At 39.6% G+C, this 27,640-nt stretch overlaps 8 protein-coding genes across 14 annotated transcripts; 4 read left to right on the top strand and 4 right to left on the bottom strand.

The window, feature by feature from the left end:
- Positions 1-675: 675 nt before the first annotated feature.
- On the top strand, positions 676-3,376 carry LOC122011952 (transcription factor bHLH68-like). 4 transcript variants are annotated; one of them, XM_042568391.1, is made up of 7 exons: positions 677-1,158; positions 1,274-1,607; positions 1,745-1,819; positions 1,925-1,990; positions 2,574-2,639; positions 2,951-3,019; positions 3,106-3,376. In XM_042568391.1, exons 1-7 carry the CDS (start codon positions 875-877, stop codon positions 3,238-3,240), a joined length of 1,029 nt encoding a protein of 342 aa, XP_042424325.1. In that variant the 5' UTR covers positions 677-874; the 3' UTR covers positions 3,241-3,376. The 4 variants fall into 4 exon arrangements, with proteins under 4 accessions (XP_042424327.1, XP_042424325.1, XP_042424326.1 ...); XM_042568390.1 differs by having other exon boundaries at positions 680-1,158; positions 3,091-3,376; XM_042568393.1 differs by lacking the exon at positions 2,574-2,639 and having other exon boundaries at positions 676-1,158.
- Positions 3,377-3,474: 98 nt separating this feature from the next.
- Positions 3,475-5,460, bottom strand: LOC122011954 (multiprotein-bridging factor 1a-like). 2 transcript variants are annotated; one of them, XM_042568395.1, is made up of 5 exons: positions 5,253-5,460; positions 4,889-5,191; positions 4,713-4,796; positions 3,952-4,034; positions 3,475-3,809 (listed from the first exon to the last, which is right to left on the bottom strand). In XM_042568395.1, the coding sequence occupies exons 1-5, from the start codon at positions 5,443-5,445 to the stop codon at positions 3,690-3,692; spliced, it is 783 nt and encodes a 260-aa protein (XP_042424329.1). In that variant the 5' UTR covers positions 5,446-5,460; the 3' UTR covers positions 3,475-3,689. The 2 variants fall into 2 exon arrangements, with proteins under 2 accessions (XP_042424329.1, XP_042424330.1); XM_042568396.1 differs by having other exon boundaries at positions 4,889-5,164.
- A 93-nt stretch (positions 5,461-5,553) lies between these two features.
- LOC122011953 (trihelix transcription factor ASIL2-like) lies at positions 5,554-8,359 on the top strand. The gene is made up of 2 exons (XM_042568394.1): positions 5,554-6,684; positions 7,879-8,359. Exons 1-2 carry the CDS (start codon positions 5,856-5,858, stop codon positions 7,890-7,892), a joined length of 843 nt encoding a protein of 280 aa, XP_042424328.1. The 5' UTR covers positions 5,554-5,855; the 3' UTR covers positions 7,893-8,359.
- A 638-nt stretch (positions 8,360-8,997) lies between these two features.
- On the top strand, positions 8,998-11,146 carry LOC122011950 (interactor of constitutive active ROPs 4-like). 2 transcript variants are annotated; one of them, XM_042568388.1, is made up of 4 exons: positions 8,998-9,135; positions 9,211-9,391; positions 9,481-9,797; positions 9,871-11,146. In XM_042568388.1, exons 3-4 carry the CDS (start codon positions 9,636-9,638, stop codon positions 10,888-10,890), a joined length of 1,182 nt encoding a protein of 393 aa, XP_042424322.1. In that variant the 5' UTR covers positions 8,998-9,135; positions 9,211-9,391; positions 9,481-9,635; the 3' UTR covers positions 10,891-11,146. The 2 variants fall into 2 exon arrangements, with proteins under 2 accessions (XP_042424322.1, XP_042424321.1); XM_042568387.1 differs by having other exon boundaries at positions 9,000-9,135; positions 9,868-11,146.
- Positions 11,147-11,308: 162 nt separating this feature from the next.
- On the bottom strand, positions 11,309-14,401 carry LOC122011955 (protein DEHYDRATION-INDUCED 19-like). Its single transcript, XM_042568397.1, has 5 exons — positions 14,104-14,401; positions 13,812-13,951; positions 12,805-12,882; positions 12,450-12,727; positions 11,309-11,677 (listed from the first exon to the last, which is right to left on the bottom strand). Exons 1-5 carry the CDS (start codon positions 14,183-14,185, stop codon positions 11,569-11,571), a joined length of 687 nt encoding a protein of 228 aa, XP_042424331.1. The 5' UTR covers positions 14,186-14,401; the 3' UTR covers positions 11,309-11,568.
- Positions 14,402-14,839: 438 nt separating this feature from the next.
- LOC122012113 lies at positions 14,840-19,250 on the bottom strand. Of its 2 annotated transcripts, none has more exons than XM_042568566.1 (7): positions 19,062-19,250; positions 16,630-16,741; positions 16,397-16,459; positions 15,743-15,790; positions 15,554-15,610; positions 15,322-15,382; positions 14,840-15,247 (listed from the first exon to the last, which is right to left on the bottom strand). In XM_042568566.1, exons 1-7 carry the CDS (start codon positions 19,118-19,120, stop codon positions 15,189-15,191), a joined length of 459 nt encoding a protein of 152 aa, XP_042424500.1. In that variant the 5' UTR covers positions 19,121-19,250; the 3' UTR covers positions 14,840-15,188. The 2 variants fall into 2 exon arrangements, with proteins under 2 accessions (XP_042424500.1, XP_042424499.1); XM_042568565.1 differs by having other exon boundaries at positions 15,554-15,613; positions 19,062-19,244.
- A 657-nt stretch (positions 19,251-19,907) lies between these two features.
- On the top strand, positions 19,908-23,757 carry LOC122007932 (aspartic proteinase oryzasin-1-like). The gene is made up of 14 exons (XM_042563469.1): positions 19,908-20,026; positions 20,227-20,603; positions 20,692-20,752; positions 21,400-21,494; positions 21,580-21,692; positions 22,071-22,239; positions 22,348-22,387; positions 22,476-22,540; positions 22,679-22,792; positions 22,865-22,929; positions 23,039-23,195; positions 23,274-23,393; positions 23,472-23,560; positions 23,629-23,757. Exons 2-14 carry the CDS (start codon positions 20,232-20,234, stop codon positions 23,711-23,713), a joined length of 1,545 nt encoding a protein of 514 aa, XP_042419403.1. The 5' UTR covers positions 19,908-20,026; positions 20,227-20,231; the 3' UTR covers positions 23,714-23,757.
- Positions 23,758-23,875: 118 nt separating this feature from the next.
- LOC122009671 lies at positions 23,876-24,178 on the bottom strand. Its single transcript, XM_042565924.1, has one exon. The coding sequence runs from the start codon at positions 24,176-24,178 to the stop codon at positions 23,876-23,878; it is 303 nt and encodes a 100-aa protein (XP_042421858.1).
- Between the last annotated feature and the right edge of the window lie 3,462 nt (positions 24,179-27,640).

Below are 27,640 nucleotides of genomic sequence, written 5' to 3'. Positions count from 1 at the left end.
AGAATATTAAACAGTAACTCTCTGCTGGTTAAAGCTTCAGTTCTGCTTTCTTTTGGTGCCAAAAGCTTTGGTTATCCCGCTAAACATTATCCCGCTGTTATTCTAAGCAAGGAATTAAGTGTCGAATTTGATGCTCAAAGAACAGATTCAATATTATTTTTATAGTTTTAAAACTATAAGATATCACTGAGTTGAAGTTCTCTTAGTTTATTAGTCAAAAAAATTAAATCTAGTTGATTGTCTGGCTCTCATTGTACAATAAGAAAATGACACACAAGGTTTCTCAAAAACCAGCATTAATAAACAATTAAAGAGTTGATCATCACGAGAAGCTATAAGAAAAGAAGAATAATTAACATATAATTAGGTAATCTAAAGTGATATGGACTAATATTCTTTATATAGGTGGTCCAAATCTCTCACCTAATAGATTAGTTTTCACTCTAGCATCAACTTATCTTTTGTCATTCTTCAACTATATATATAGACAATTAAAGGAGTTAAGCTTTGCTAGTTAGATCTATATGCACATCTATACGTCTAACTCTAAACCCTACAATCATGTAGCTTTTACTTAAATCAAGGGCTAACCTTGCCTAAAACATTCTCTCAATGAGTCACTGTTCATGAAGCTGCCACCACCTTTTGTTTGCCAACTTTGTGATAAAGCAAAAGCAAGCGAAAAAGAAAGGGAAAGATGGAAAGTTAGAAGAAAAACATATATTATTTAATCAAAAGATGGGGTGGAAGGGAAGGTGAACAAAAAGAAAAATAAGGCTCCCCCATACCATTGTAAGCCTTGTTGCAAACTAGTAGAATCCAAGGGGGTTGACCTAGAAGTGAAGAATTGAACCCTAAGGAGAGTCTTCTAGGTATGAATAGAGGAGGAGCTCATCATCACAGCCATCATCAACATGAGAGTTCCTTGGTGCAGCAAATGATGATAGAGAGATCACCAAACCCTAGCTTGCAGTGGAGCATCAATGACCTGATGATGATGCCACCTCAGGAGATGCCTAATCTATTATCCTCCACTGCTTCCTTGCCTTCCCCCATGAAATTTCCAAAGTTCTTGAAGACACTTAACCCCATGATCCCTTGCCATGATCTCAGATCAAGAGAGCTACCAGCTGAGTACTCATGGAGCCAACTCTTGCTGTAATACTTCGACACCCCTCTTTATCTCTTTACTCTCTTGAACAAATGCATATATATATATATAGATAATATATAGGACTTGTGATCGATATATATATATATATATTTATGGTAGGGGGAATTTGGTAGAGGAAGGCTGCACATATGCTCCAATATATGGATCATCTACTGATGCTAAAGGTTTGAGTGATCATGAACTCAAGGAAGACGAAGAAGAACATGGCTACAGTGTCAATGATTGTGTCCATTTTAAAGATCCTCGTCGAGAAGATGATCAGGGAGCAAGTAGATCTCCATGGAGTAGTACTACCCAAGTTGTGGCAGCCTCCTCTCCTAGGTCTTGCGTCACTACAAGCTTCAGCAGCAACAATATTTTGGACTTCTCAAATGGCAGCAGACCAACACACAGAAAGCAAAATCACCAAGTAGATCACTCATCGCCTGATCAGGCAAGAATTATATATGTATTCCTTGATCTTTAGGGTTAATTTATGCGTATATATACATATAGTTAATTGCTCTTAGTTGCTCTTTGTCAGAGGAATTTTTGCTTATTGATTTGCATTTTTTTAATTGCCATGTTAAGTGGAATGGCAACTATAGTGGTGCATCTTTCAAGAAGGCTAGGGTTCAAGCCTCCTCAGTAATGTCACCTCTCAAGGTTCCTCTCTCACAAGATCATAGATATTGTTCTAGCACTACAAAAGTAAATTGAATATTTTATGTAAACTTTTTTTTTAATTGTTTATGTAATCTCTTTGGCCAGGTTAGAAAGGAGAAGCTGGGAGATCGAATAGCAGCTCTACATCAGCTAGTTTCTCCATTTGGGAAGGTAGGTATTATTTATCAGTAAATCCATGAATTAATTATACACTACAGTTTGAGCTAATACAGATCGTGAAACCTTTTGTTTGAGGTATTAATCATTCAAATACCCCACCTAAAACGTTGTATCATCATAAACTCTAACGATGAACTCTCAATCACTCTCTCTTCCACTGTCTGAGTTTTTTTTTTGGCCTCGTTGCATGGAATTTAATTTGTCTACTTCATTAATCTTGCCTCTCCTAATAAGCTCCTCAGAGTCTTTTAATTGAGCAACCTCTAGAGGTTCGTGATCTTATCTAGAAGAACAGTCTTCTCATGTGAGAGAAGCCCATGTTTACCATACACAGAACTAATTAACTAACCTATTATCTTCAATGGCCGGCACAACCAAAATGTTTAAGGGGAAGGGGAAATCTTGAATATCCCTTCGTTTGTGGTGCAAAATAATTATCAAGGAAAATATTGTTTCTTCTTCTTCCATCTCTACCGGGGAAACAAACTCGTATGGACGGATAAATGGAGCAGTTCCAATATGTATCATGGCGAGGTATGCTTTACCACTGACATGAGTCTATTTTTGCTTTCAGACTGACACTGCGTCTGTATTACTAGAAGCCATTGGCTACATCAGATTCCTCCACGGTCAAATTCAGGTCTATTCTCTCTCCATCTTTCCCTCCCTTAAAAAGAACACACACAAGAGCCATCAGGTAACAAGCTGCAGGAACACTGCCTGGGTTTCGATGAGATGGAGGACCAGGTAGGGAGCACGCGTGCAGTAAAAGCTGCTGAAAAAAATGAAATGGAATATTGAAACCTAATGGACCTCCACACCTTTTGTGTAGCTAGAGTTCTTCTTGTAATTGTGCCCAACTCTTGTCTTTCTCTGTTGTCATGCATGTATGCATAGCGTGTGTTTCAGAGATTGGGAATTTAGAATAGAATGCCTCGTTACCTGATGCAGGCTCTGAGCTCCCCGTACCTTGGCAGAGCATCAAGGAACAATACCAACAGCCACAGACACCTCCAACTGGTAAGCTTAATGTCTCCCTGCTATTTAGTTTCAAGCTAAAACCCTCTCTAGCTAATAAAAGAGTTTAATAGGAGGAAGAGGAAGAGGAGGAGGAAGAGAAGGACTTGAGGAGCAGAGGACTGTGCCTGGTGCCTGCTTCATTCACGTTGCAAGTAGAGAAAGACAACGCAGCTGATTTCTGGGCTGCAAATTTAGGAACGGGATTTATGATGGGAAACTAATTGATTAGAATTACTCATCACATGGCTTTTGGTTAATTAATCACTTAATATATTACCTTTATATTTTATAAGGCATGTACATGGATGCACTTACTTTAATTCAGGGTGCAAGTGATGAAGGTAGGGTTTAATCTTACTGGTTGGTTATTCTTATAATCTTATTCAAGATTATATTTCCCTGAATTAAATTAAATTTACGTCTTGCGGTGAATTAATGTCACTTTGATCAAACTCTTTATATAATAAACATATTATTATTATCAAAATATCATACACAACCAAACCAGTTACTCCAACCTTTTATACACTAAGTTCGCAAGCACATTAAGGAAAAAGAAAACACATTTTGCACGTACTGAAGATGTGGCTCAGCTACACAAATCCATTTACTACGTATGAAACATTTTTTACCACAGGCTTGATCATCGGTGAGTTCTTGGTGTCCTGTTTTACTTTTTACCTCTCAGTTTAACTCCAAGCACCCTTTCAAGTTTGGTAATTATCTGTTGATTTGGAATAGCCTTTCCTGACTCGTATTCTTGGATCACTTGGGGCTTCTCATTGATTAGCTGATGCAGTATGATTTGTTAGATAAAGATACACAATAAGAGTTGAAATAGAAAGTCAACCTAACATAATAACTTATGCACTGTGATTTGTTAGATATGATACACAATGAGTCGAAGTGAAAAGGCAACATTAACGTACTACCTGTGCAAGTTGGCTCTGCGTCAACTTCTTGTCCAGTCGAGCTCGCATCAGATTCTTCTTCAGTTCACTTGACACGTGTTCATCTTCGGAAAAAAAAAGAGATGTAGAAGGTAAGAAAATTTTTGAAATAAGCAGGTGGTAGAAAATTTAGTTGTTTGTGGCATGATCATTGTGTATTCTCAACAGAATGGAACAGAAAAACTGATATCAACAGCAAGCAACTGATAACTGATATCCATTATTTTTATTCTACTTGCAAATACAAGCCGCTGAATGATAGCAACAAGAGAAATGAATAACTGATATTGATGGCAAGTAACTATGGTCAAGACCACTTTCCTTCTTGTTACATGGATATCTTAGAGGTAAATACATTTGGAAAGGAATCTTTAAATTGTTGCTTTGATGTAAGACAAGCTAGCCGAAATCAAACAAGCAACCAATGTGACCATGCACCAAACTGTAGCGTTCAAGGACCAAAATATTGCAATAGTTCAAGTTCTTGTTGAGTTGGGACTTCAACCTTATTAATTGACAAAAGAAATTAAAGGGGAAAAAACAGTTGGATGGCTGAGAAGAAACCTCTTTCATGATATCTTCTATATGGGTTCTTCATATGTTGGCTTAATCCAGGAAATGAATCAAAACTTACAATTTGATTTCTAATTTACAACGAATACAATCAAATGTAAGCAATCAATATCAATATCATGGCAAATTCAGGAAGCCAGCAAAAGTAAGTAAATATATGAATTACTCACGAGAAAGATTCTCAGTTTCCTCGTCGAGCTTCCTCGTATTCAGAGGCTTGCTACTTGAAGAAGCCCTGTTCGTTCCAGCATCGTCTGCGAAATACATACAAATAAATAACGAATCGACAAAGTTATGCCGGCCTAAATTAAAAGGAAATGGAGCCGAAGACAGAAAGAGAGAATACACTTCTTGATGGTCTCGATTTCGGCACCGCTGCGGCGTGCGGCGTTGACGGCCTTTTCATCCTTCTTGGCGGCGGCTGTGGGCGACTTCTTGCGGAGCACGATGGGCTCCCAATCCTGCGAGATCGGACCAGTCCCCGACATCGCAATAGCGCCTCCACCCACCCCTGATCGAAACCGATCGACGATGCCGCCTTCGCTGGTTAGGGTTTTAAAGAGAGAAACAAGGAGGCCAGAAGGAAGAGTTTCCTTGGGGAGAAAGCCAACCGACGGCACGCCTGAGGCACGCGAGGTCAAGCGTTCAACTGCGGAGAACAGAAACCATCAAAAATAGGATTTTTATTTTTGCTTTTATTGCGCGATCACCTTCGCCTTTCTTCAGCAGCACCGAGGACAACGACAACCGGCGTGGGTGGTCCTCTTCTGACTTCTCTGTCATCGGATGACCACGCGCTGTTAGTGTGCTAGTTCGAATCCCAATTCTACCCTCTCCATCAGCGACACGTAGCCTCGCGGGCAGGGCCAATTTGGGAAGTTCGCAACTCGTCGCCGAATTCATCGCCTCTGTCCTTCCGCCACCGCGCGCAGGAACCCCGTTACGAACGAAAAAAAGAAGCCCGCGATAACAGCGGATTCGAACGACTCGCGCTACGACGTCGTCGACGATGTTGACCCGGTCTCCCCCGTCCCCTCCCGAATCGTTTCCCATGACCAACGGCGATGATGGTCCGTCCCCGTGGACCCACCCTATCATCCACCGCAGGCGCCAGCGTGCCCCCCTCGCCGTCCCGCCGCACGTGCCTCTCACGCGCAGCCGGCGCCTTCGCCGTCTCCCCTCTTTTACCTGCCCCCTCTTTCTCTTTCTTTCCCCCATCCAACCCTAACGCCGACGACGACCAAATAACGTGAGAGAGAGAGAGAGAGAAAGAGAGAGAGAGGGAGAGGATAAGGGGATAAGGGTTTGGGAAGATGGATTCGACGACGAAGCCACCGAATCCGGCGCTGCCTTACCGGGAGGATTGCTGGAGCGAAGGCGAGACGTCGGTGCTGGTCGACGCCTGGGGCGATCGCTACATCGAGCTCAATCGCGGGAACCTGCGCCAGAAGCACTGGCAGGAGGTCGCCGACGCCGTGAACTCTCGCTCAGGCGCTGGCCGCCGCCCGGCCCGCACCGACGTCCAGTGCAAGAACCGGATCGACACCCTGAAGAAGAAGTACAAGGTCGAGAAGGCCCGGATCTCCGCCGGCGCCGAAAGCCAGTGGCCATTCTTCATCCGTCTCGACGTCCTCATTGGGTCCTCCCCGCCCCCAAAGAAGCCCCCTTCCTCGCCGCCGCTCGCCCTTCCGCTCCCCTTCCACCGCAAGGGCTCCCTGTTGCCTGCTGCCACCGCCGTGCGCTCGGCGGAACCAAAGGGGAAGCGGTCGGCCGCCACGGCGTTATCCGTGGACAATCCGATCTTGAGGCGAGCGGCCGCAGCTGCCGAGGCTGCGGCAGAGGACATCAAAGATGAGGACGAGGTGGGATCTGATTCGCCGTCAAGATCGTCCTCAAGATCGGCAAAAGATTGGAAAAAGCCGAAGGAAGGAGAAGGAAACGGGATTCGAGAGTTAGCCAGGGCGATCACAAGGTTTGCAGAGATCTATGAGAGGGTGGAAGGAGCAAAACAGAGGCAGATGATGGAACTAGAGAAGCAACGAATGGAGTTCACGAAGACACTCGAATTCCAGAAAATGCAACTCATCGTGGACACACAAGTACAGATTGCTAAAATCAAGCGCGCCAAAAGATCGGGCACCGGTAAGAGACGTCACCTTTTAGCTTTAGTTATCTTTATTATGTTTCTAAAAATCCAAGTTTTAGTTTCTCTTCATACGAGCTGGAGTTTCTTGCTGCTGTGGATTTTCCAACTCTTTGTTCTTACATTTCTAGAAATGAATTGCTGGATATTAGCCACGCCATTCTCTTACTACTCTTCCCTGATATGATCATTTCATAACTTGGAAATCAATTTGGTAGCTTAACCAATTTGTTGCAGATTTCATCAGTAATGCATGCAGTTAGTGTGTGTGTGTATATATATTCAAGTATACTTTTATTTGAACTTTTCTTATATTTGAGTGTTGCTGGTATTGGTGATATATCCTTTTGTTACCTTTACAAAAAAGGATTCAAATGAGTCTTGGTGTCATTTAGTTACATCTTGTGAATGTGCAGTCATTTAGTTTGTAAACGCCACTGACACTTTGTGGTACGTTTATGTGTTGCTCATATGTCAAATTAATGTGTTTTTCCCTACATTCTTCATCATCAAAGTTAATACATGAGTATTATTCCTCTGCTGAACTCTTTGCAATGCCGCACTAAAACTATATGGCTAATTATTTTGCATATAGAGCTTGATAGAACAACTACCATTTATGCATTAAGGCTTACCTAATTTTCCTCTCCTATTTCTACGATGGAGAGTGAATTGTTTCCCATCAAGGTTGGTTTGGTTTCCACCTTTCAATCCAATTTTGATCTATCTCCCCTGTTTAAGAACAATGGATTGCAGAGGGTTCAATGAGGTTCATAAGACAACTATGGTTAACCTATTTATTCACATCAGAAGTACTGGTTTCTTTCGTGTATCATGACAAATTTTATTCTTATTTTTGGTAAACCGTCTCAGATGAATCTCTTTGACAACAAAATTGGAACTATGTTTTCCATTTGCATAAATACTCATAAAGAGCTTAATGACTCTTGTATTTGCTAGTTGTTTATTTGTCACTTACTCTGTTGTCCTAAGGGAGTTATTATTAGACTAGGTGTTATGCAATACCACTGTACCTTTATTGTCTATAAGAGTATGAAACAGTTCTGTTTATCTATTCTTAAAGTAAGAACATATGTGCGGTTCCAATTTGTAATATTAGCACTGTCTATTATATTTATATTTGCAACATCCTCTTTCAGATGTGTGCTCATAGTTCCTTTTTTCATCTTCAGACGGCTATTTGTAGTTGGATAAAAAGAGGGAGGGCTTTCTCAACAGCAGTCACGGTTTGGCTTGTACATCTAGATCATGCATCTTATCAAATGCTCATCATCTAAATTGTGATATCTAAGCTATGCTAAGCTAAGATCTACGAGTTCTCAGCATCGTCATTTAGTAGCTATTCAAGTTGCTGTTCAGGCAAGTAAAAGAAGGTGAATTTGTTCAAAGTTGCCTTTCTTTTGCTTAAGAATTGATTTGGTTAAACTCTGTATGGCTGAAGCATCTATTTAATGTGTGACCAGTAAGTTTACAGTCTAACAATCTTTGATCCTGTTATTAGGCCAGAGACTCGAAATCCAAGAATCTTTGTTTCTTTTTTTTTTTTCTTTCTTTCTATGTTTTAAGCAGGTATTAGTTATGAAAAATAAAATTCTGTATTGTTAGGTTGTACGTTGATTTTGAATGAAAATTATGTCAATTTCTGGACAGGAATCAGATAAGTAATCAGATAAATCCTTTTGCCACTCAATCAACAAGTTTGACAGGAATAAGGCCAGCCCAACAACCTGAGAGTGATTATTACATGCATGTGATGCCTGAAATCCCTAGGAGAGAGTAAAACTCAAGCCTTTCTTTCATTGATTAATCCTCTCTAAAATGATTATCATCCTAAAGGAAGAGGGAGACAGGTTTCTTTCATGGAGCAGTGGAATCGACCGAGATACTGTAAGCGTGCACTCGCTTTACAGAAGAGCTGACAAGAAAGCATAACTGCCTGCAAAACATCAATCTTCATGGCAATTCTCTCAAAAGATTTTTTAAATTGATTGTTCTTTCAGTGAGGATTTTGTTTCATTAAATACTTCATTAAAAATTATCTGAGCGTTAACATAGTGGACCTTGTGATTCTTCCAGACGATATGGATTTTAAAATTTATATAAAAATAAAATTGTAATTTTAAAAAATTTATTACGATTTTTTATAAAATATTTTCTGGTACTCCGTCCATGTTTAGCCAATTTCAACCGGACTGTGACCGGAAGAGAATCCGAAAAAAGGGAATAGAAAAGGCTGCCTGCTTTTGAGGGAGGTTCCTTTGTCCTCTTGCCGGATTCCAAATCCACGCCCTTTTTCTTCCTCCCATGCCTAGAACAACATAGGAACCCCACCGTTCTACTATAATCCTATAAATATGCTGTTAACTATCCAAGTCCATCGTAGTGAAGTAAAAACGCATCTTGCTTGAAACAAGGTTCTTTCTGTAGAGGTGAGTATCCAAGCCTGTCTGTGTTCTTGTCTTGGTAATTTGTTGCTTTGAATGATTGAATCTGATAAACTATAGGGGAAAATGTAGTCGAAAACCCTACAAAGACAAAGCCATTCCAATTTTGCTTGCATGTGCTAATGCTAGTGCTTCTCGTTCCTAACGTTCACTGTCATCCTCTGCTCACTCGTGTACTAATTTAATGTCCGCTGCTACTGTCCGCGCTGCCTCATCCTCCAGAGTTTGAAATTTGAAGGAGGTCTTTGAAATCTGTGCTCTTTACTGGCCGCTGCTTCTTCCTCTCTGCAGCTATTTATTTTGACCGTTGATCGTCCACCACATGGGCAGGGTGGAGACAGACAGCCTTGGGAAGGAGAGGAGGAGCCATTAAAAGCTGGGGTGACTGCAACGCCTGGGTCCTGGTGAGGGGGACTTTTCGTCGAACGCCCTGTCTGTTGCGCTGCTGTTTGATGCGGAGTTGAGCGAGCGAGGAAGGAGTTTTGATGGGAAGTAGGGGATCGTCGGACGCGCCACAGAGGCCGTCTCCCCGCGCGCCGCTGCACCTGCGGAGCACCGCCTGCTCCGAGGCCAACAGCGCGCGCCGCCGGGCGGTTACGGCCGTCGACGGCGGCGCAAAGGTGTCCCCTCGCGGGGGACCACAGGAGGTAAGCGAGGAGGAAGGTTGATCCTTGCTCTGCGTTTGCCGTTTTCTGACGTAGCTGTTGTTGTTTGCAGCAGAGGAAGCGGACCACGAGGGCGGCGGAACTGGAGACGAAGCTGAGCAAAGCGCAGGTGGAGCTCAAGAAGCTGAGGGAGCAGCTTGCCGAGGCGGAAGCTGCCAAGCGCGAAGCGGAGCGAGCCCTTGCGAAGGCCAAGAAGCGTGTCCCTGCTGCTACCTTGGCCAAGAAAAGAAAAGAGGAGCAGCTTGCTCTTTCTCGGGATTCTCAACCGGAAGGTGTTCGAAAAAATGACACAGTAGAGGAGAGCGTCACTTCGCCGGCGACGATGGATGTGTTTGAAGTGGTAGTGCCGTCTGAGTCCGTTCTCACAGAGGATGAAGCTGACAGCGAGCAAAAGAAAGAGGGGGAGAAGAAGGAGAAGAAGGCAATGATCGACAAAACAGAGAGAAGCGAGAACAATGGAAGTGCTGCTGCAGCAGTGGAGGAAGCAGAAGAGCGGAAGAAAGAGGATGAGAAGAAGAACGAGGAGGATGAAATCGGCATCTGGAAAGCCAAGCTTTTGGAGAAGGAAAAGGAAGTGGCAATCCTGCTGGAAGAAAACGCAATCTTTAAGACCAGAGCAGAGGAGGAAGCCAAGCAAATTGCAGACTCTGCTCGATCCAAACAAGAAGAAATCACGGCAAAGCTGAATTCAATGGCGGAACAACTCAAAGAAAGTAAAACCAAAGAGAAGCAGCTGGCGGCTCAACTGGAGACGGCTGAAGGAGCCAAAGCAACACTGGAGATGGAACTGAAGCGGCTGAAGGTGCAAACCGAACAATGGCGGAAGGCGGCCGAAGCCGCGGCAGAAGCTCTGGCAACTGGAGATGCGGTCGGAGGTGATGAAATGGGTGGGAGGAAGGTGGCGGAGCGCTGCAGGTCTATGGACAAACACGTCGGAGGTGGCGGCTACGGCATCTGGGGATCACCGTTGACAGATGGAGATGACGTGGACGACGAGGATGGCGGCGGTGGGAGAAAGAAGGGTACGGGCGTGCGGATGTTCGGAAACCTTTGGAAGAAGAACCAGCAAAAGTGAGGCGACACCAGTTTGTATCATCAGTCCCTTACTCCCTCGCTCTGTTCTTCCCTATCAGTTCGTTTGCTGTTTGTGTTACAGAATGTTTTTTTTAAGGGATTGCCAATGTGTTGTTGGCCTTTGGAACTCATGGATCACATTTGGAGCTTGTTTGTAGTATGTAAGATGAGGATCTTTGGATTCGGTTCCATTGGTAGCATGTATCAGTTTCCAACTTTGTGAATTCATCAGCAAAGTGATATGTACTTTAATCTCATGATGTGTGTAAACAATTTGCTTCAGCACTAGGAATTGAGTTCAAATAAAGCAGGTTTCCAACCATTGCAGATTTCTTAATCTACTCATCGCAATTGCCTTTTCTTCTAAGAAAGTATGCGAAAAAAGAACTGCAAGTCAAAAAAAAAGATAAACCATATGCTGCATTTTGTAAGTTGGACCTCTATTCAATAAATATATAAGTATGATTGTCCTAAGGACTTAAAGGTAGGTCTAAGATGTGCAGGTTTAACCTTTACTTCCAGGACTGTGAGTTTCCATTTTGGCATGTACAACCATTAGGACTCGAATACACGCCCTGATTTAGGTGATAATTTAGGATTCAGTGTAAGCAATGAAATGTACTAGAGATTTGGAAACCTTGGTGTTGTACTCTTATCGGAATCTCATCTGCAAGTTTCCTTAATCATCAAAAAGAGTGGAGAAAAGTAGGTCTTGCACAAATGTTGCTCGAACTGTGGCCTGTTTTCGCCTTTGTTCCTTTTGCTCGTGTGTTAATGAAGAGTTCAAACTGTTAAGAAAATTTTTCAATGAGAACTAATGATAACATTTGTTAGCATTGTGCTGCATAATAAAATCTTCTCGATAAGGACAAGCTAACAATATACTTTGTAGTTTCTATGAATAAGAATCAGAATACAAATGAATAACGTTATATAGCACTACATATTCTCATCCTCGTTCAACTATTTATAGTGTTTCAGGAGAGAAACGCTTCCTCTGTTACCTAACAATGTTATGTAGCACATCTCTAACACAAACGGTTCAAAATCTATCTGTACAAACATCTACAATCTTATATTTGAACCACACATTAATAATGTCAATATATGCCTTCTATGATGTTGAAACTCAATATGCTCGTCAACTTTTTATGCAAATTCTCTATTCCTCAATTTCATCAAAAACCAATCTATAAGAAGTGAACAAAAGAATATTCATTTTATCATGAATTATGGGTAAACTAAAATAAGAATCATAATATAGACTTGAATCGTTATGCAGTTGTTTTTCCAATCAAGAACAGAAAGATGGAACTCATTTCAAGTTGAAGTACCATCCCTGAGATTTGCAATCCAAATAGTATTAATTGACAAATAAATTTCACAACAGGATCTAAGCTAAACCATTATTTTGACCAACCTCACATTTATTTGCAATAGTATTTAAATGTCCACCTTTCCACTATAATTAGACCATATGCCACTAAGAATTAATTTGGAGATAAAGAAGTGAAACTTAAATCAGACATAAAAACTACAACAGATAAATGTAATAATTACCCGGATATGAAAGAGGGTAGATCTGATTCCGTTTTCAGAAATGCATTGTCATCAGTGGATGGCTTTGATGATTCTTCTACCTCAGATGTTGGAAAGTTCATAAAAAGTGATGAAAGAAATGAATCAGAAGCTATGTTGGACTCCTCATTGTTGTTTGTTCTACGACCAGCATTTCCCAAAAGAATCTGCAGATGAGCCTCACGAAGGTCCCTCCCCAAAAGAGAAAGTGTCTGATTGCTAGGGATGGCAAATCTGCGTAACCTTCGACGTCTCTGCAAGTAATCCTTTGTTAAGAGAAACAAATGCAAAATCTTTATGATAAAATGCCACAGATGCAATCAAACAGGAAGGATATCTTGAATATGTGCCCATGTTGAAGAGTGATATGATTCAGCATGTCTTTTGCAACCTTAATAGAGCAGATCGGGCAAACCTGTAAAACGGAACAGATATAAACAATTAAATACTTCAGATCAGACCCTCGAAGCATAAGCTGCAACATCTACAAAAGTGAAACAATAACCAACATAATTGCCCAGTAGTTATTTATTTATTTATTCAAACATTGAGTTGACAACCACATTTAGACTTGTAACAAGAATTTATTGGGCATAATATATACCAGATAAAGCATTTCTACTTGAAAAAGTTACAAGCAAACACTAAATGCATATAGAAATCTATCAACTCAATTTAACATTACCTCTTTTCTACTTTTTTTTCTCCTTGGTATTTTCACTAACAACGTGCATACAATCAATTTTTGCAATAATATCTAATTTCTGATTATAAATGACTGGAATGGTTTTGTTGAACCCTATAATAAATTGCATTTAAATGCTTATTTGCAGCATCACAAAAATGCACAAAAAAAAAAGGTCTTTACTGATCTGCAGGCTAGTCTTTTTTTGTCTTTTGATGCTTACCACAGCAATAGAGGCAAAAACAAGTTCTTCAAGAAAGGAGCAGGAAAGATGGTGTGAGGTTGACAAAGGCACTGGGATTTATCAGGCAAAATATGCGGTAGACAAATCATTTGTAAGGTCAAACATACAATAAAAAGCTCATATCATAAGAGCAAACCAGAAATTACATAATCTGACATCCCATACCATATCCATTCATTTTTTTCTTCCTACAAAAGTGTTGTCAGCTAACATCTGCATATGACCAAATCCTGCAGTTATATATCAAGGGAGTACTAATTCCAGATGTCTCATAAAGTTTTATGTATCCAACTATTGCATAAATCGCCTATGATTATTGCCTATCCACAGCATGCTTGCGAAAATGGATAAGCATTCAAGGGAAACTGAAAAAGAATAGCTTCTCTGTTCAAAGGCTATGGCTTTCGATGCTCACAGCAGCAGTAGATTCGAACGCGTGCTCCTCTTCAATATGGGAACACAGGGACGAGATGTCGTGATCCTCGTAGCAATACGGGCAGGTGAAATCGGGACGGAGCTCCTCCTCCATCTCAAATTCGTCGATGCTCAAACGATCTATCAAAATCAAATTTGGATTTCTCAGGAGGGACAAAAACAAATACATCAAAGAAGAAAAAACCCCCATCAGACAAACAATTTCTACCCCAATCCGATGAAGAAAAGTAAACAATAAAAAGCAAGAGCAAGGAAGAACGATCCGATGATACCTGATTGAACATTCTGTTGATGCTGGGTCGAGTAATGCCTCTTTGCGGCTGCAAGGCGAGAGATCCAGAGATCGGAATCCATCGTTTTGGGAAAACCGGAATAGTTTTGATTACAAAGGCGTCGGACCTCAAAACCAAACACCCAGCAATCGATTTCTCCCTTCCTCCCGACAAAACCCCTCCCAACTCAGATTTGCTCGCTACCTCTGCTACGGATTCGTTGGCGGAGAGAGAGAGAGAGAGAGAGGGGAAGAGGTTGGAGAAGGAAGACGCAGGGGAGGGGAGAGGCGACGATAGAAATGGGACCATTTCTTTATTTTATTTGACCACGTGTCCCGAGGAGGGCGTCAGGACGCGCGTTCCCATTTGTCCCTCTGTTGGACGGTAAGCACAAAGCCTTTCAAGATTTCAAAAGCTGCTGAGCCCAATTTCCGATCCGATCTCGGCGTCGATTTAATCCGACGCAGACAAACGTTAGCGAAGACAACCAATCAAAACTCGACAAGTCAATGGATTGGAGGACGCTGTTTCAGACGCTCACAGTTTATCGCCACGTTTCGTTTCTGGGAAGAAACAGCGTGGAAAAACTTCCATGAGTCAGCCAAGCTCGCGTCGCCTGGTCCTTCATCGTTTCAACACATTTTGGGTCCAAATGTAGAGAAATCTTTTAGAAAACAAATAGTACAACCTACCAAGAGGAATCTACGAAGAGGAAGATGTAAAGGTCCATATAATATGATATCAACATACAAACAAGATGTTTTTTAAGATTAAAAAAAAATAATAAAGTTTCATGTTGAAAATGATACAAGTTGGAAAGACTTAACATCAAGCAGACCCTGGGAAGGTCTTAACATGATACATAAGTTGCAGGATTTTGTGTTGAGTTGGCATCAGGATACATATTACAAGTGCACCTTTAACAACACAGATGCTATGTTCATTAGTATAAGTCTCAGCAGCAAGCCAATCGTACCAAATCCAAGATAATGTGCACTCCTTATTTAGAGGAAGTTAAAAATGGATTGGTCGTGTACTTCATCAAAAAAGAAAAATTCTCAATTGGAAGACTCCGCATTAAGAAGTTACTGATCACTGCCATCGTTATTGTCATTCGCTCCCTCGGAAGCAGCATTATCTCCATCTGAAAGAGGATGTTATCAGTTACAAGATTGCAGCTGGACAGCAAAAAATAATGAGATAGACCAAAACACATACCTTCAGTTTCACTTGAGGCATAAACTGGGCGTCGGGAACGTACCTGCTGCTGAGGTGTGGGCTAGAGATTGGAGAAAATTACACAAATAAGAAAATAGAACTATTGATTAAATATCAGTTGCTAGTTCAATGATCAGAGCATCCTCCAATGTAAAATTTTATTCATTTCTTGACAAGGAAGAGTCAGACCAACTTGAAGACTTAGTATTACAGTCTTTGGTAATATGGGTACCTGCAGCTTGGGTCGAAGTGCCTCAAGGGGACCTTTGGGTTTCTGAGCATGCCCTCCCTGCTGTTGTGAAGCACAAGTAAAAGATGAAAATCAATATCACATGGATGAGCAGTGAGGACATCGATATCAGAATGGCTGACCGCTGATGTTCCTCTCTTAGAAAATGAAAATTCAAGATGATAATAATACCTTCCCTAATGCCCAATCAGCAGAGTCAAAGAAAGCTCGCTCGTGATCCTACAAAAAGAAATCTTTATTTTGTTGAATTGTTATCCACAGGAAAATTTAAAAAATAATGTGTACTGTTAAGCAGGTTAATTCAGATTGTGTTCACTTGAAACATTTAGTTGTGCTCCCTCAATGCCACCTAGAAGAAAGGCTATAAGGAAGAAGGGGAGGAAAAGAGAGATTTGTAAAATTTCATATCAAGCAGACAAGCAGTACATTTTTTTTGTAATTTCCTCTTCCCTTTGTTCCCCTTGGATTTTTCCACCCAAGTAAAACCAGCCTAGTATTCAGATCAATTTTTGACACCTAGAATTCTTAGTTGAACCATCTTGTAGTAGTTGGTCTTACAAACTTTTTCAAAGATTGGAGTGTAACATTTCAGATCTCAAAGCAAACTTATAAATGGCTTAAACTTCAAACCAGGAAGAAATTTCCAAGCATCAACATGCAGTAACTTTTTCTTAATCTGCAATAAAGATTTGTTTTTCTTATTTCTACTGTGAACTATAGTCAGAACCAGTATCAGCCACAATGATAACTATTAATGGACTCAAAACTCGAGTCATATTAACAATACCAAATTTACTCATCATTTTAAAAATAAAGAGATCATACCTTGGATATCAATGGTGGCTTTTTGGGTACAATTCCTCCATATTTTTTCTTTATCACTTGCTCCTGCAAACAAACAAAGCATTTAAGCAACACAATAATGTCACATTTTAACAGCTAAATGCCACTTCAGTAATAAAAATAATAGCAAATAAGTCCTCAGGGTTTAATAATATGCATAATCTCATCCATCATTTTAGGCACTAAAAAGGAACAAAATGTGAGCATAATATCACCTCTTGTTCTGCAGAAGGCATGGTATTGACCTCCTCATTTTGGTTTAATTCAGTATCCTTGGAAACATCATCAACCTTTATGTCTGACATGATGCCCTTGGAAGTCTTTTGCCTGCAAGGGATGAAGGTTTAATTAGAACATATAAAGTCAAATAAAAAAGGCTAAAACAATAGAAATGTAAGATAGAGATAAAGGAAATATCATGGAAACGAGTACAGCGAATCACAGTGAACTGGTCTGGAATGTTAAAATATGAGAAAAATCACTGTCAGGAAAATGTGCAGCTACTATATATAATCTCTTTTATCAATCAACTCCAGAAACAGACACTTAAAGAAAGAAATAAGCTGAGTATATATTTTTATAAAATATATTTATAGTCTTGCAGATGCCTGCATAAGAAGATTTTCATCAGTTTATAAGGCATAGTGAATGACTGTGAAACCTAAATTTTTAAAAATATTCAGATGGCAAGAGGTCAACACACTACATAGTCCATATGCAATATGTGGAGGCATATGCAATCAGCACAAAAATAATATTTAAGCTTAAAAGTTACAATGACTATATTTGATCAATCAAACTAACTTCACAAGTAATTAGTTGATGAGTAAATTTTGACACATACAATTTCATCATTCACAATACAAGAAATCACATAACATAACAACTATAACAATTATTTTAGCAGCAATTTTGAAGGAAAACAATTGTAATGTTTAGAAGATTTGAGAACTAGAAAAGAGAAAAAAGATGGAGATTTATCTCGGAGAGCAGAATATTTTTGTAAACTCTAGCAACTATTAGCAGCTGATTTTAAAAGGAGTTGTAAATATGAGAGGAGATGGAAAAAAAAAAGATGGAAGACATTGCCGTGACAGACAAAGAAATCACAGCAGTAGAAGGAGAATGAAGATGAAGAAACCTGCTACAGGTTATCTGCAGCCTAACTGCACGAGAGAGAATGAAGGTTTTCATGTGAGAAAGGGATGAAGGGATAGAAAGGGGTTTTGGTATAAGAGAAATCAATTTTTATTTTAGAAAAAGAAGAAGAAAAAAAAAAAAAAAAACAAATTTGGTTTATTTCACTCGTTTAAATTGGCTATGCTCTACATATATTCGCCTAACCCACATATATTGTACACATGGATTGATTGAATGGCTAAATATAGGAACTATGTATGGGATAGAAAAAGTGGTCCCTTGGCCAAACCTCCTAAACAGCCAGATAGACTTCTTTTTAGACCATGGTTGAAACAAATTCAGACAGTTATTCAAGAAGCTAGTAAAATTAAATATTTTTAGTTTAATGGGTTCCCTGAGATTTGAATTTATTTCCTGTTACTTACCAATACTTAATGTACTATGAATTTAAAGGATATCCTAACAGGAATAAATGTGCTAGTAATAGGGATATTAATCTACTAGAAAAATTATACATGATCTTACCTCCGGATTACATCTTCCAATTCTGAGGGGTTTGGTAAACATACTGGTACGAGACATGAAGTTGAGGTTCTGAGCTGAATAAGGCAACTAACTCATTTTGACAATCATGGGGAAAACAAGACATGGAACACATGGGTGGAGAGATCATGAAGGAGAGAAGTCAGATGTCCGCCATGAGATCAGTGAGTTTTCTTTGACGAGCTCACAAAACCCCAATGCCACACATGAAATGCATCCTTTGTCCATAATAAGTATCAAGGATGAACCATGAGTACTTATCTCAATAACAGATATCTCCTTCCTTCGAAGTATGATGAAGGCGTGTGTGCAAGACTTGCTCATGTGTGAGCACTTTTGAGTCAAATATATATATATATATATAAGATCTAATTCTCGTGTGCGGCTAGAAGAACAAAACCATTTATGTCTATGGTTAGCGGGGTTGCTGAGGAACATTGTTTAAAAAACAACGACAGCTGCAATTCCAATTTGCAACTTCCCCTGCGTTACTGACATAAATGCATCCAATTTGCAACGGCTATAGGCATTGCTAGCATCTAAGTGAAAAATCAAGCAAACTAGTCAGTAAGGAGTGATCCGGATTGGAGGTATCATTCAACAGAAGCTGTGGAACTTCATATTTGCCCTTGACATTCTGTCAATCTATAATGAATGGTTAACGTCAGGCAAAATATTATTTGACACAGTGTAGCGTAAATCAAGACAAAAAAATAAAAATAAAAATTAAAAATAAAATCAGATACACAAGAAAAAGCATATTCAAAATCAGTACTAAAGGAACTTCCATTTGACTTCATCGTGCTCCAAATAAAACTCAGGTGTAAGCAGACGCCACCAGGTAATTCCGCAAATCGCAACAAGTAATCAGACGAATGAACAAAAAACAAGGAGAAAAAAAACAGCAAGCTTGAATTCCATCAAAAGAATCATAGAAAGCGGAAGAGCAAATGAACACGAATACCCGGTGTCGCCTCCCTCCGGCGTCGAGGTTTGCGTGGCGATCTCGATTTCCTCGGCCATGTTTGCCCGCCGAGATTCCCACCGGATTAAAATTTGGGGATCCAATCGCAGAACTAGGGCTCGAAATGGGCTTGTTTTATATCTGTCTCAGCGAATCGGAATAACTCTTCACATGGCGATGGGCCCCTGACAAGACTTTGATTCAAACATAAGCGTGAAGAGACAATTTGGGGGTCTCTTTGCGTTCCAATATATAACGCCTTGGCTGCTACAAAGTCCATAACGCCTTTCTATGAACACACTTTCATGCTGGAGACTGGAGTAGTTGTTTCTCTCGTGGCGATACGTTACTAAACCATAATCACATTACATTAGTCACATTATTTGCGACTTAGTCACGTGTCTCTCTTCGCAGCTCACGTGGTGAGGGTGTCGACCTTGGCAATGATCTCGATAGCCATCGCAGTCGATTCTGTTATTCGTATTCGTTAGATTTGCAGGAGTTATTACGTGGCAACATCCTGCAGGCTTTCGGTGCAGCTTGCGTTCGCAATTTGATGCGGGAAAAAAATGACGAGCGTAAGGCAACAACGATTTCCGATGCCCGCGCTCAAATGATGGTGGATCCTCTCCAAATGTGATATTATTATGCATGTTCCAATGCTTCCATCTGTGGTCTTGAGTGGGATAATTTAAATACGGACGGTCAGAACTGAATCTAGCTACGGAACAATTGCATAGGATCCTGAACCCATTATGGGAAGCACCTAACCAGACGGAACGTCTGTCGTTGCGTCAATGGACGGCTCTCGCTCTATATAAGTGCGTGAAGATCTGATGGTCTTCTGAGAACTTCGGAGGGTTGAAAGATCGAGAAGCTTTTTCTCTTTGCGGAGCCGATCTCTTCGTCTCGCTAGCCTCAGCGATTTCTCTCATCTATTTCGATCCTTTCTTCGATCGGTAAAGGTGTGTATTATTCTGGCGTACGAATCTCGTTTTGCATTTTCTTTTTGTTCTTTTCGTTTTTGTTTTTTTGCCACTATATCTATCGAGGATATTTTCTTAGGGATGGTGTTTTAGTTTCGATTCCGCTTAAAAATCGAAGTTTCTTTGATAAATTCTAAGGTTTATCCATTATATTTGGATCTGTTGTTGGGATTCGTCAGCAATAATGGGGATTGTGCGTGGTGGCCTTGCGATTCCTTTGATGCTATCGATCATTTCGCTGCATCTGAGTTCCCCGGTCTCGTCCGCCTCCGATGGATTGGTTCGAATTGATCTGCGGAAGAAACCATTGGATGAAAATAGCAGGCTTGCGACGCGGTTTTCGAAGAACGAAATAAAGGGTTTGATGTGGCAGAGATTTGGAGTGAGGAGTAGTGTTGTGAGTAACGGAGATGAGGATATTATTTCGCTCAAGAATTATATGAACGCGCAATACTTCGGGGAGATTGGCATTGGTACTCCTCCGCAGAAGTTCACTGTGATCTTCGATACCGGTAGCTCGAATCTATGGGTTCCATCTTCTCGGTGCTACTTTTCGGTGAGAGTTGTCCTACTTCGGTTGATTTTTTATTTTTGTTTGTTTTTCTTGCGGTTCTTGAAACAATCCAAATTTCATGGTAATCCAGCTCGCTTGCTACTTTCATCCGAAGTACAAGTCAGAACTATCGAGCACTTATCAGAGGAATGGTATGTCGTTAGCATGAAAAACATTTCTCTTGAACCATCATGCTTTCTTAGTTGCTTATGGCATTTTGCATCGCTCCACTGCATATCTGCTTAGTTATTCTAGCGTAACTACAATTGGCTGCTGTGGAAATGAAAATGATATACTGTGTAGTTCATGCATATGAAGAAACAAGTGGAATTTGATTTTTTTTTTTTTTTTTCATATATTAAACTGATTATAGCTTCAAGAATTATTATTCTGGGCATTGTAGTCGAGGAGCACACTAAACGAGAATTCTTTCCAGATGGATAATGTACAATAGCACATATTGACTGCATACTAGAAATCATCTTCACTGTGTGTTTGGAATAGCCTGGCTCAAAATAAGTCTTTTAAGAGTTAACTTCATAGTATTTGGAAGCATTATCGTGGTTTAATTTGTTTTTTCCAATATGGAATAAGCATCCTATGATGCCAGAGCTGATTCTATCCTTTCCTTATCTCTCCTGAAGTCACCTGTGACAGCACTGTAAAATTTGTCTACCTTTTCCTCCTCTTCTTCTTTTAATTTATTCAATTTTGTTATCATCTGCATGCATCGGCTGGTTGGTACAATTTGGTTTGGATCTTGAAGAGATTCTAATTCTACATTGCTTTCCATGAATAGGTAAATCTGCAGACATCCATTATGGAACAGGAGCAATATCAGGTTTTTTTAGTGAAGATCATGTTTCAATCGGTGATCTAATTGTTAAAGATCAGGTTCATAACCTTTCTGTATTTTCTTTAACCGTTGCTTTCTGTGGCTATTTTTCATAGATTGTGGACTGTGATATTATTCATCCAGGAATTTATTGAAGCCACAAAGGAGCCAGGTCTCACATTCCTGGTTGCAAAATTTGATGGCATACTAGGACTTGGATTTAAGGAAATATCAGTCGGAGATGCTGTGCCTGTGTGGTATTTTGCCTATAACTCACTTCCTGCTCCCAATTACAGTGTTTGGTGATTATTGGTTGGCATGGAGTTCATTTTTCTCGTTAACTATTTCTAAATTCTGATATTTGTTTCTGATCAAACCAGATAAAATATTGAAACAATTTTTTTATAATTAAAATCAATTAGCACAATCAACTTTAGTTCACTGTTCTATTTTATAGTAGTTTTAATCAAAATTACTCTACTTGCAATACTTTTGGTAAAAAAAATTACTCTACTTTTAATTTTTTTGCCATATTTTGTTTGTTAATTTTATAATGCAAATGTTTTATTTGATCACTTTTTGCTGGCAATGCAAGGCTATGCCTAAATTTGTTTAATTGCCCATTCTATTGGCAGGTATAATATGGTTGAACAGAAACTTATCAGAGAACCTGTCTTCTCATTCTGGTTTAACCGAAATGCTGAGGATGGTGAGGGAGGTGAAATTGTGTTCGGGGGAGTAGATCCAAATCATTATAAGGGTGAACATGTGTATGCTCCTGTTACTCAGAAAGGTTATTGGCAGGTGCATATCTCAAACTCTTCTCCGTTCAGTTAGCTTTGTATTGAGTCGGAATTATGACATCAAATAGTGCAAGTATAGTTATATGATGCATTACATAACTCTTGGCAGTTTAAAATGGGAGACCTACTTATTGATGATGAATCTACTGGTACAGCAAATCAATTGAGTTATCTTATTGTTAATGGGTATTGTAATATCAACGGCTTATTTATCATGAAGTGCCTTTTGTTGGTCAGGCTATTGTGCCGGTGGTTGCGCTGCAATTGCAGATTCTGGAACTTCTTTGATCGCTGGGCCAACGGTATGATAGCAATAAAATGCTTGTTGAGTCAATTTTGTCCATCAATTATCAACCATTAATTTCTGTTCTTTGCGTTCATATTTCCTTGATTACTGACGGAAAGAATGATTGATTATGATGATACCATTTTTTATGCAGACTGCCGTGGCAGAAATTAATCAACAAATTGGAGCTTCTGGTGTTGCTTCTCAAGAGTGCAAAACAGTAGTTACACAATACGGGAAACAAATTATTAAACTGCTGATGTTACAGGTCTGATAGGATTAACCGAGTTGCATGATCGAGTTATCTTGTGTCTCGTATTAATACTTATCTGTTTGGCAGACAAAGCCAAACAAAGTTTGCTCTCAGATTGGTCTGTGTGCATTTGATGGAACTCATGGAGTTAGGTTAGTGGTTATTCCTTGGCGATTTTGTATTCTAATAATGCATAATATTGTTCACTTTCCCATTGTTATTCACATAAAATCTTGTATTTTATGTACATTCTTTACGCAGCACTGTCATTGAGAGTGTAGCCAGTGAGAATGCAGATGCTTCAGCACATTTCAACAATGAAGCTATGTGCAATTCTTGCGAGATGGCAGTCGTATGGATGCAGAACCAGCTACTGCGAAACCAGACAGAAGAAGGAATCTTGAATTATGTCAATGAGGTCAGGTTCTCTCTTTCATCCATGTGAGCCTCAATTTTAAAGTTGTTTGTTGTATTCATGTGTTCAAGCAACGTTCAGCTCTGCGAACGCCTGCCTAGTCCCATGGGAGAATCATCAGTGGATTGCACCGCTTTAGATTCCATGCCTGTCATCTCTTTCACTATCGGTGCCAAGACATTTGATCTCACACCAGAGCAGGTATAGTCATTCTCAATGGTTCCACACAAATTTCAGTTATGGTCATTCTCATTCTTATGGTCACTCATCATGCTGCAGTACATTCTCAAGATTGGCGAGGGGGCTCAGGCACAGTGCATCAGCGGGTTCACAGCCTTGGACGTTCCTCCACCACGAGGCCCTCTCTGGTACATTCTTTTGCATTTATGGCTCAAGTTTTGGGTGTCATGGGTTCTCTGACCTGCGACTGCTGCAGGATTTTGGGAGACGTCTTCATGGGAGTCTATCACACAGTGTTCGACTACGGCAACTCGAGGGTCGGATTCGCACCTGCTGCGTAGTCAGCAAGTTATCGTTTGGCACCATCACCCCATGAAAACAGTGTATTTAACTTTTAAAATTCTGTGATCCAATGTTTCGATATCCAGACGAAGAGAAACTTTCGTGAAAGACTATATTTATTTGCTAAATCCAAAGCTAAAACAATACACACGCTCGCACGACTACTTGAAGTAGATGAAGGGCCTCTCAGAGTTGGGCTCCCACGTCCCACCCTCCTTCAAGTACTCCAAATACCTCAAGAACTCCGGCCTCGACGTTGCCTTCTTCGATGGCGCCTCCAGAATTCTAATCACAGGGTGTGCGTCGATCTCCTTGCTGCCCTTCCTTACCCTCTCTGCCTCGTCCTTTCCATCCTCCTGCTGTATCTCCTTCGTCTTCGAGGGGGAGTATCGCCGCGAGAGGAGGCGACGGTACCCTCCTCTTAGCCGCCACCTCTTTTGCTTCTTAGAGGCTTCTTCTTCCATGGAGCGTATTCGTATGGCTGCCAATGCCACGGAAGATGATGGATTATATAGAGTTTTAATACAGTTGAAATCTTCAAAATAAGACTCAGCACGTTTTTTTTATGTTTCCCCTCCAACCACTCCAGTGATTTAATGCGTCAGAACTGATGCGAGCACCCTGTCATGAATGGTGAATCCTGAGCAGAGTTGACTTTTCGAATTAGTTGCACAATATAAGGGTAGAGGAGGAACGGTCGGAATACGTTTCCGGGACTTCGAAACTTTCAACCGGCATTGTTTCAACGGGAAAATTTTTAAAATAGATATAAACAGTAAAGTTATTACAAAAATAGGTAAAATTAAAATTTTTTACAAATATAGGTGAGAGGGGGTCATATCCAGGATTTAAATCCCGGTTCTTTTTTTAAAATTTATTTTATTAAATTTCGGGATTTAAATCCCGGATATGATGAATATCCGGGATTTAAATCCCGGATATGATGAATTACCGGGATTTAAATCCCGGTAATTTTTTTTAATGTCATTTGCTTAAATTTTATTTTTTTAAAAAAATTATAATTATTAATTTTATATTGTGCCGCATCTGGTTTCGCACTCCGCTTGTGGACAAGTTTAATTTGCATGACGCGGCTACATGCAAAGAGAAATCAAATCGAATCTTAATCGCGGAAATTTCGCTGACATACAGCGCGTGGAAATTTCGCTGACATATTACGGGAATCCTGCTGATTGATTAAATGAGCCGGAATCAAATTGGCAGGACAAATTGATTAATTGAGGAACAGTGATTAATTAACATGCGTAGTGCATCAATTCTCTTTATAAATGTGAAGCGAGGCTCTGAAGCGAAAGCTTTCAAAGCAATTGAGGCTGCGAACAAGCTAGGAAGAGCAAAATCATGATAAAACAGGTAATTTTTTTATCTCGAGAGCATTTCTACAAGTAAATTAAAAATTTATTTATCTTCCGGTATCGGTTGCTTAAATTTTAAATAAATGAATTAAGAACCGGTAAGGATGTTTCATGTGCAATATCCGTAAGCAGATGAGTTCTCAATAATTGTTGCTATTTTTCGCTATGCAAAGGCATGATTCTTATAAACCTAACTCAGAGGGTATAATGATGTAGCAATTTTAGTGAGGAGAACTTGCTTCATGTCTTAATTGATTCTACGGTCTGTTGAGTGATTGAGCAACGTTGTTTTCATAATTGGCATGATGGATTTTTCTGTTGAATAGTTAATTTCATAAATTGTGCTAATCAGTTATGCAAGGATGCTAATAATTTTATAAGTCTTTTTTTTTGTTTTATTTTATAATCGTTTATTATAAATTCTTTATAATGTTCTGTTCGTTCTTACTTTTCCTTTTTGGCTTCCTATAACAAGATCAAAAGTATTTAATAAATGCTTATGACAATAATAACAAAAAGAAATAAAAAAGGATGAAACGAACATGATAATTGTGATCATGAGCTTCTTGTTATATTAAAATTTAGCAAAAAAAAAAACCAGAAAATCATAAGTTGTAAAAAAAAATTGTATTCATATCGAATAACGTTTCCCTTATAACTCAATTAAAACAAGCTGTGTAATAAACAAATGTTATTTTACCTTGGACGAATGCCTCTTTCTTAACATATAATGGGTTCAAAATTAGGAAATTTCTCAGGATCTATCAAATAATCTCAGTTGAATAGGATTTAAAATAATCTTGATCAAGAAAATCATTGCCTTTCAAAAAAGTCTTGTTCAAGAACATCCATAAAGCTCAGAAAAAACATATTAAATAATGTAGTGAAAATATATAGTGTTTGTATCCTATGTAGTTTTTATATTAGATTTGTATTATAACTCGTTAGTAATTTAGTTGTATAGGTTTTTACTTTTTTTTTTTAAGTATTATTAAGCATAATGTAATTAGTACATTTAGTTTATTATTAAATAAAATTTTGATGTGTTTAAAATAACCTTATCTTGACAATAAATTTGAATTTTAAATTAATGAAAAATATTAATTGAAGAGATGTGAAAATAAAAAATAATGTATTTCATTAGTTTAATTAAAAAAACGTGTTATGATATTTTGTTTGTTGAGAATTTCTTTATGTTTATAAATTATAGTTTATTTAAAATTCGGTGTACCATTACTTATTTATTGTAGAATGAATTCAAGAATAAAAGTCCTTGTTAGCTATGGAGGCAGGATCGTTGAGGGTGAGCACGGTGCAGATTATGAAGGAGGGTCGCATCGGTAGTGTTTTTGCAAGAGAATTTTGAGTATAGTGACCTTGTTGAGTCCATAAGCCAGAAATTGGAGCTCCGATCAGATGATATTATATCTGATATAATATACAGATTGCCTTGTATGTCAAATGGAGTCATCCATTATTATTGTATGGAGGTCAAAGATGGTGATGATATACGTGCCCTTGTTGATAGTATTGCTGTTGTTGAAAGTACAAGTTATCCTCAGCTATATGTGAAAACTAGAAAATATCGAGTTAAGGGTAGGAGAAGTGTATGTACTCAGGAGGCAGAGCTGGGTGGTAGACGAAGTTTTTGTGATCGTAGTTTGGGTCTTCTGCATGAACCTGTTATGCAAAGTGGTAGGCATAGTGTATATGCTCCTACTTCAGAGCTAATTGGTGATCCTTTTATACTGCCTAGTCGTCACAGTGTATGTGCTCCAAGTTCTCAACCGTTTGGTGATTCAACTCTACAATGTGATCGACAAAGTGTGTATGTTCCGAATCAGGCATTGTCTGAAGCTCCATTCGAACCAAGTCTCGGCGCAAGTATTTATGATGAGGCTGGTCCATCACATGAAGTTATGGAGTCTTTTCGTGTATTGAGTCATTCAGATGTCCCACTACCTGAAAGCATTGACATACCGATAGCAACAAATGATTGTCAGTCCAACCCTTCAGAAGAGGAAGATAGTGATGGGCTACTCGGTCAAGACGATTGTGAGGAAGAGGCAATGATCGAAGTGCCTGAAGCATTTCAGTTTACTGTGGGAGCCAACTACCCTGTTTCAGCAGATTGGATCGGATCAGTGGGTAACACAGTTGGAATGGTAGGTGGTACAGAATTTAATACAATATTGGAGTTTCAAGAGAAGGAAGATGTAATTAATGCAGTTAAACAGTATTCTTTGAATTGCAGTCGAGAATATGAAGTTGCTGAGTCAAGTTCGCGTGTTTGGTCAGTCGTATGTAGGAACACTAAATATGGGTGTAGTTGGCAGTTACGCGCGGCAAGGCTAAAGAAACTTGGTGGAGGATGGGGCATAACACGATATAAAGGTCCACACACATGGGTTGCGAGGGCTATATCGCTTGATCATAGACAATTGGACTCAAACTTTATATGCAACTGCATATTGGAAGGGGTGAAGAAAGATCCATCCAAGTCAGTTGGAAGTATTATTGTTGAAATTCACAATTGGTTGCATTTCAAAC

Source organism: Zingiber officinale, chromosome 8A (genome assembly GCF_018446385.1).
Source record: "Zingiber officinale cultivar Zhangliang chromosome 8A, Zo_v1.1, whole genome shotgun sequence".
NCBI lineage: Eukaryota > Viridiplantae > Streptophyta > Magnoliopsida > Zingiberales > Zingiberaceae > Zingiber > Zingiber officinale.
Note: the sequence above shows the minus strand (reverse complement) of the source record. Positions and strands in the feature narration are given on the sequence as shown.

What these genes read in the sequence shown, in the direction of transcription:
- LOC122011954 (XM_042568395.1), bottom strand. Translation starts at nt 5,445, where the DNA reads ATGAATTCGGCGACGAGTTGCGAACTTCCCAAATTGGCCCTGCCCGCG. An exon ending in AATCGAGACCATCAAGAAGT is followed by an intron (nt 4,797 to 4,888) that starts GTATTCTCTCTT and finishes TGTATTTCGCAG; the next exon opens with ACGATGCTGGAACGAACAGG. An exon ending in GGAAACTGAGAATCTTTCTC is followed by an intron (nt 4,035 to 4,712) that starts GTGAGTAATTCA and finishes TTTTTTCCGAAG; the next exon opens with ATGAACACGTGTCAAGTGAA.
- LOC122007932 (XM_042563469.1), top strand. Translation starts at nt 20,232, where the DNA reads ATGGGGATTGTGCGTGGTGGCCTTGCGATTCCTTTGATGCTATCGATC. An exon ending in ATCTAATTGTTAAAGATCAG is followed by an intron (nt 21,495 to 21,579) that starts GTTCATAACCTT and finishes TTATTCATCCAG; the next exon opens with GAATTTATTGAAGCCACAAA. An exon ending in CTCAGAAAGGTTATTGGCAG is followed by an intron (nt 22,240 to 22,347) that starts GTGCATATCTCA and finishes AACTCTTGGCAG; the next exon opens with TTTAAAATGGGAGACCTACT.
- LOC122011955 (XM_042568397.1), bottom strand. Translation starts at nt 14,185, where the DNA reads ATGGATTCCGATCTCTGGATCTCTCGCCTTGCAGCCGCAAAGAGGCAT. An exon ending in TCAACAGAATGTTCAATCAG is followed by an intron (nt 13,952 to 14,103) that starts GTATCATCGGAT and finishes TGATTTTGATAG; the next exon opens with ATCGTTTGAGCATCGACGAA. An exon ending in CGTTCGAATCTACTGCTGCT is followed by an intron (nt 12,883 to 13,811) that starts GTGAGCATCGAA and finishes TCCGTTTTACAG; the next exon opens with GTTTGCCCGATCTGCTCTAT.
- LOC122011950 (XM_042568387.1), top strand. Translation starts at nt 9,636, where the DNA reads ATGGGAAGTAGGGGATCGTCGGACGCGCCACAGAGGCCGTCTCCCCGC. An exon ending in CTCGCGGGGGACCACAGGAG is followed by an intron (nt 9,798 to 9,867) that starts GTAAGCGAGGAG and finishes TGTTGTTTGCAG; the next exon opens with CAGAGGAAGCGGACCACGAG.
- LOC122011952 (XM_042568390.1), top strand. Translation starts at nt 875, where the DNA reads ATGAATAGAGGAGGAGCTCATCATCACAGCCATCATCAACATGAGAGT. An exon ending in ATCACTCATCGCCTGATCAG is followed by an intron (nt 1,608 to 1,744) that starts GCAAGAATTATA and finishes TGCCATGTTAAG; the next exon opens with TGGAATGGCAACTATAGTGG. An exon ending in TAGTTTCTCCATTTGGGAAG is followed by an intron (nt 1,991 to 2,573) that starts GTAGGTATTATT and finishes TTTTGCTTTCAG; the next exon opens with ACTGACACTGCGTCTGTATT.
- LOC122009671 (XM_042565924.1), bottom strand. Translation starts at nt 24,178, where the DNA reads ATGGAAGAAGAAGCCTCTAAGAAGCAAAAGAGGTGGCGGCTAAGAGGA.
- LOC122012113 (XM_042568565.1), bottom strand. Translation starts at nt 19,120, where the DNA reads ATGGCCGAGGAAATCGAGATCGCCACGCAAACCTCGACGCCGGAGGGA. An exon ending in TGCCTTCTGCAGAACAAGAG is followed by an intron (nt 16,460 to 16,629) that starts GTGATATTATGC and finishes GTTTGTTTGCAG; the next exon opens with GAGCAAGTGATAAAGAAAAA. An exon ending in AGCCACCATTGATATCCAAG is followed by an intron (nt 15,791 to 16,396) that starts GTATGATCTCTT and finishes TTCTTTTTGTAG; the next exon opens with GATCACGAGCGAGCTTTCTT.
- LOC122011953 (XM_042568394.1), top strand. Translation starts at nt 5,856, where the DNA reads ATGGATTCGACGACGAAGCCACCGAATCCGGCGCTGCCTTACCGGGAG.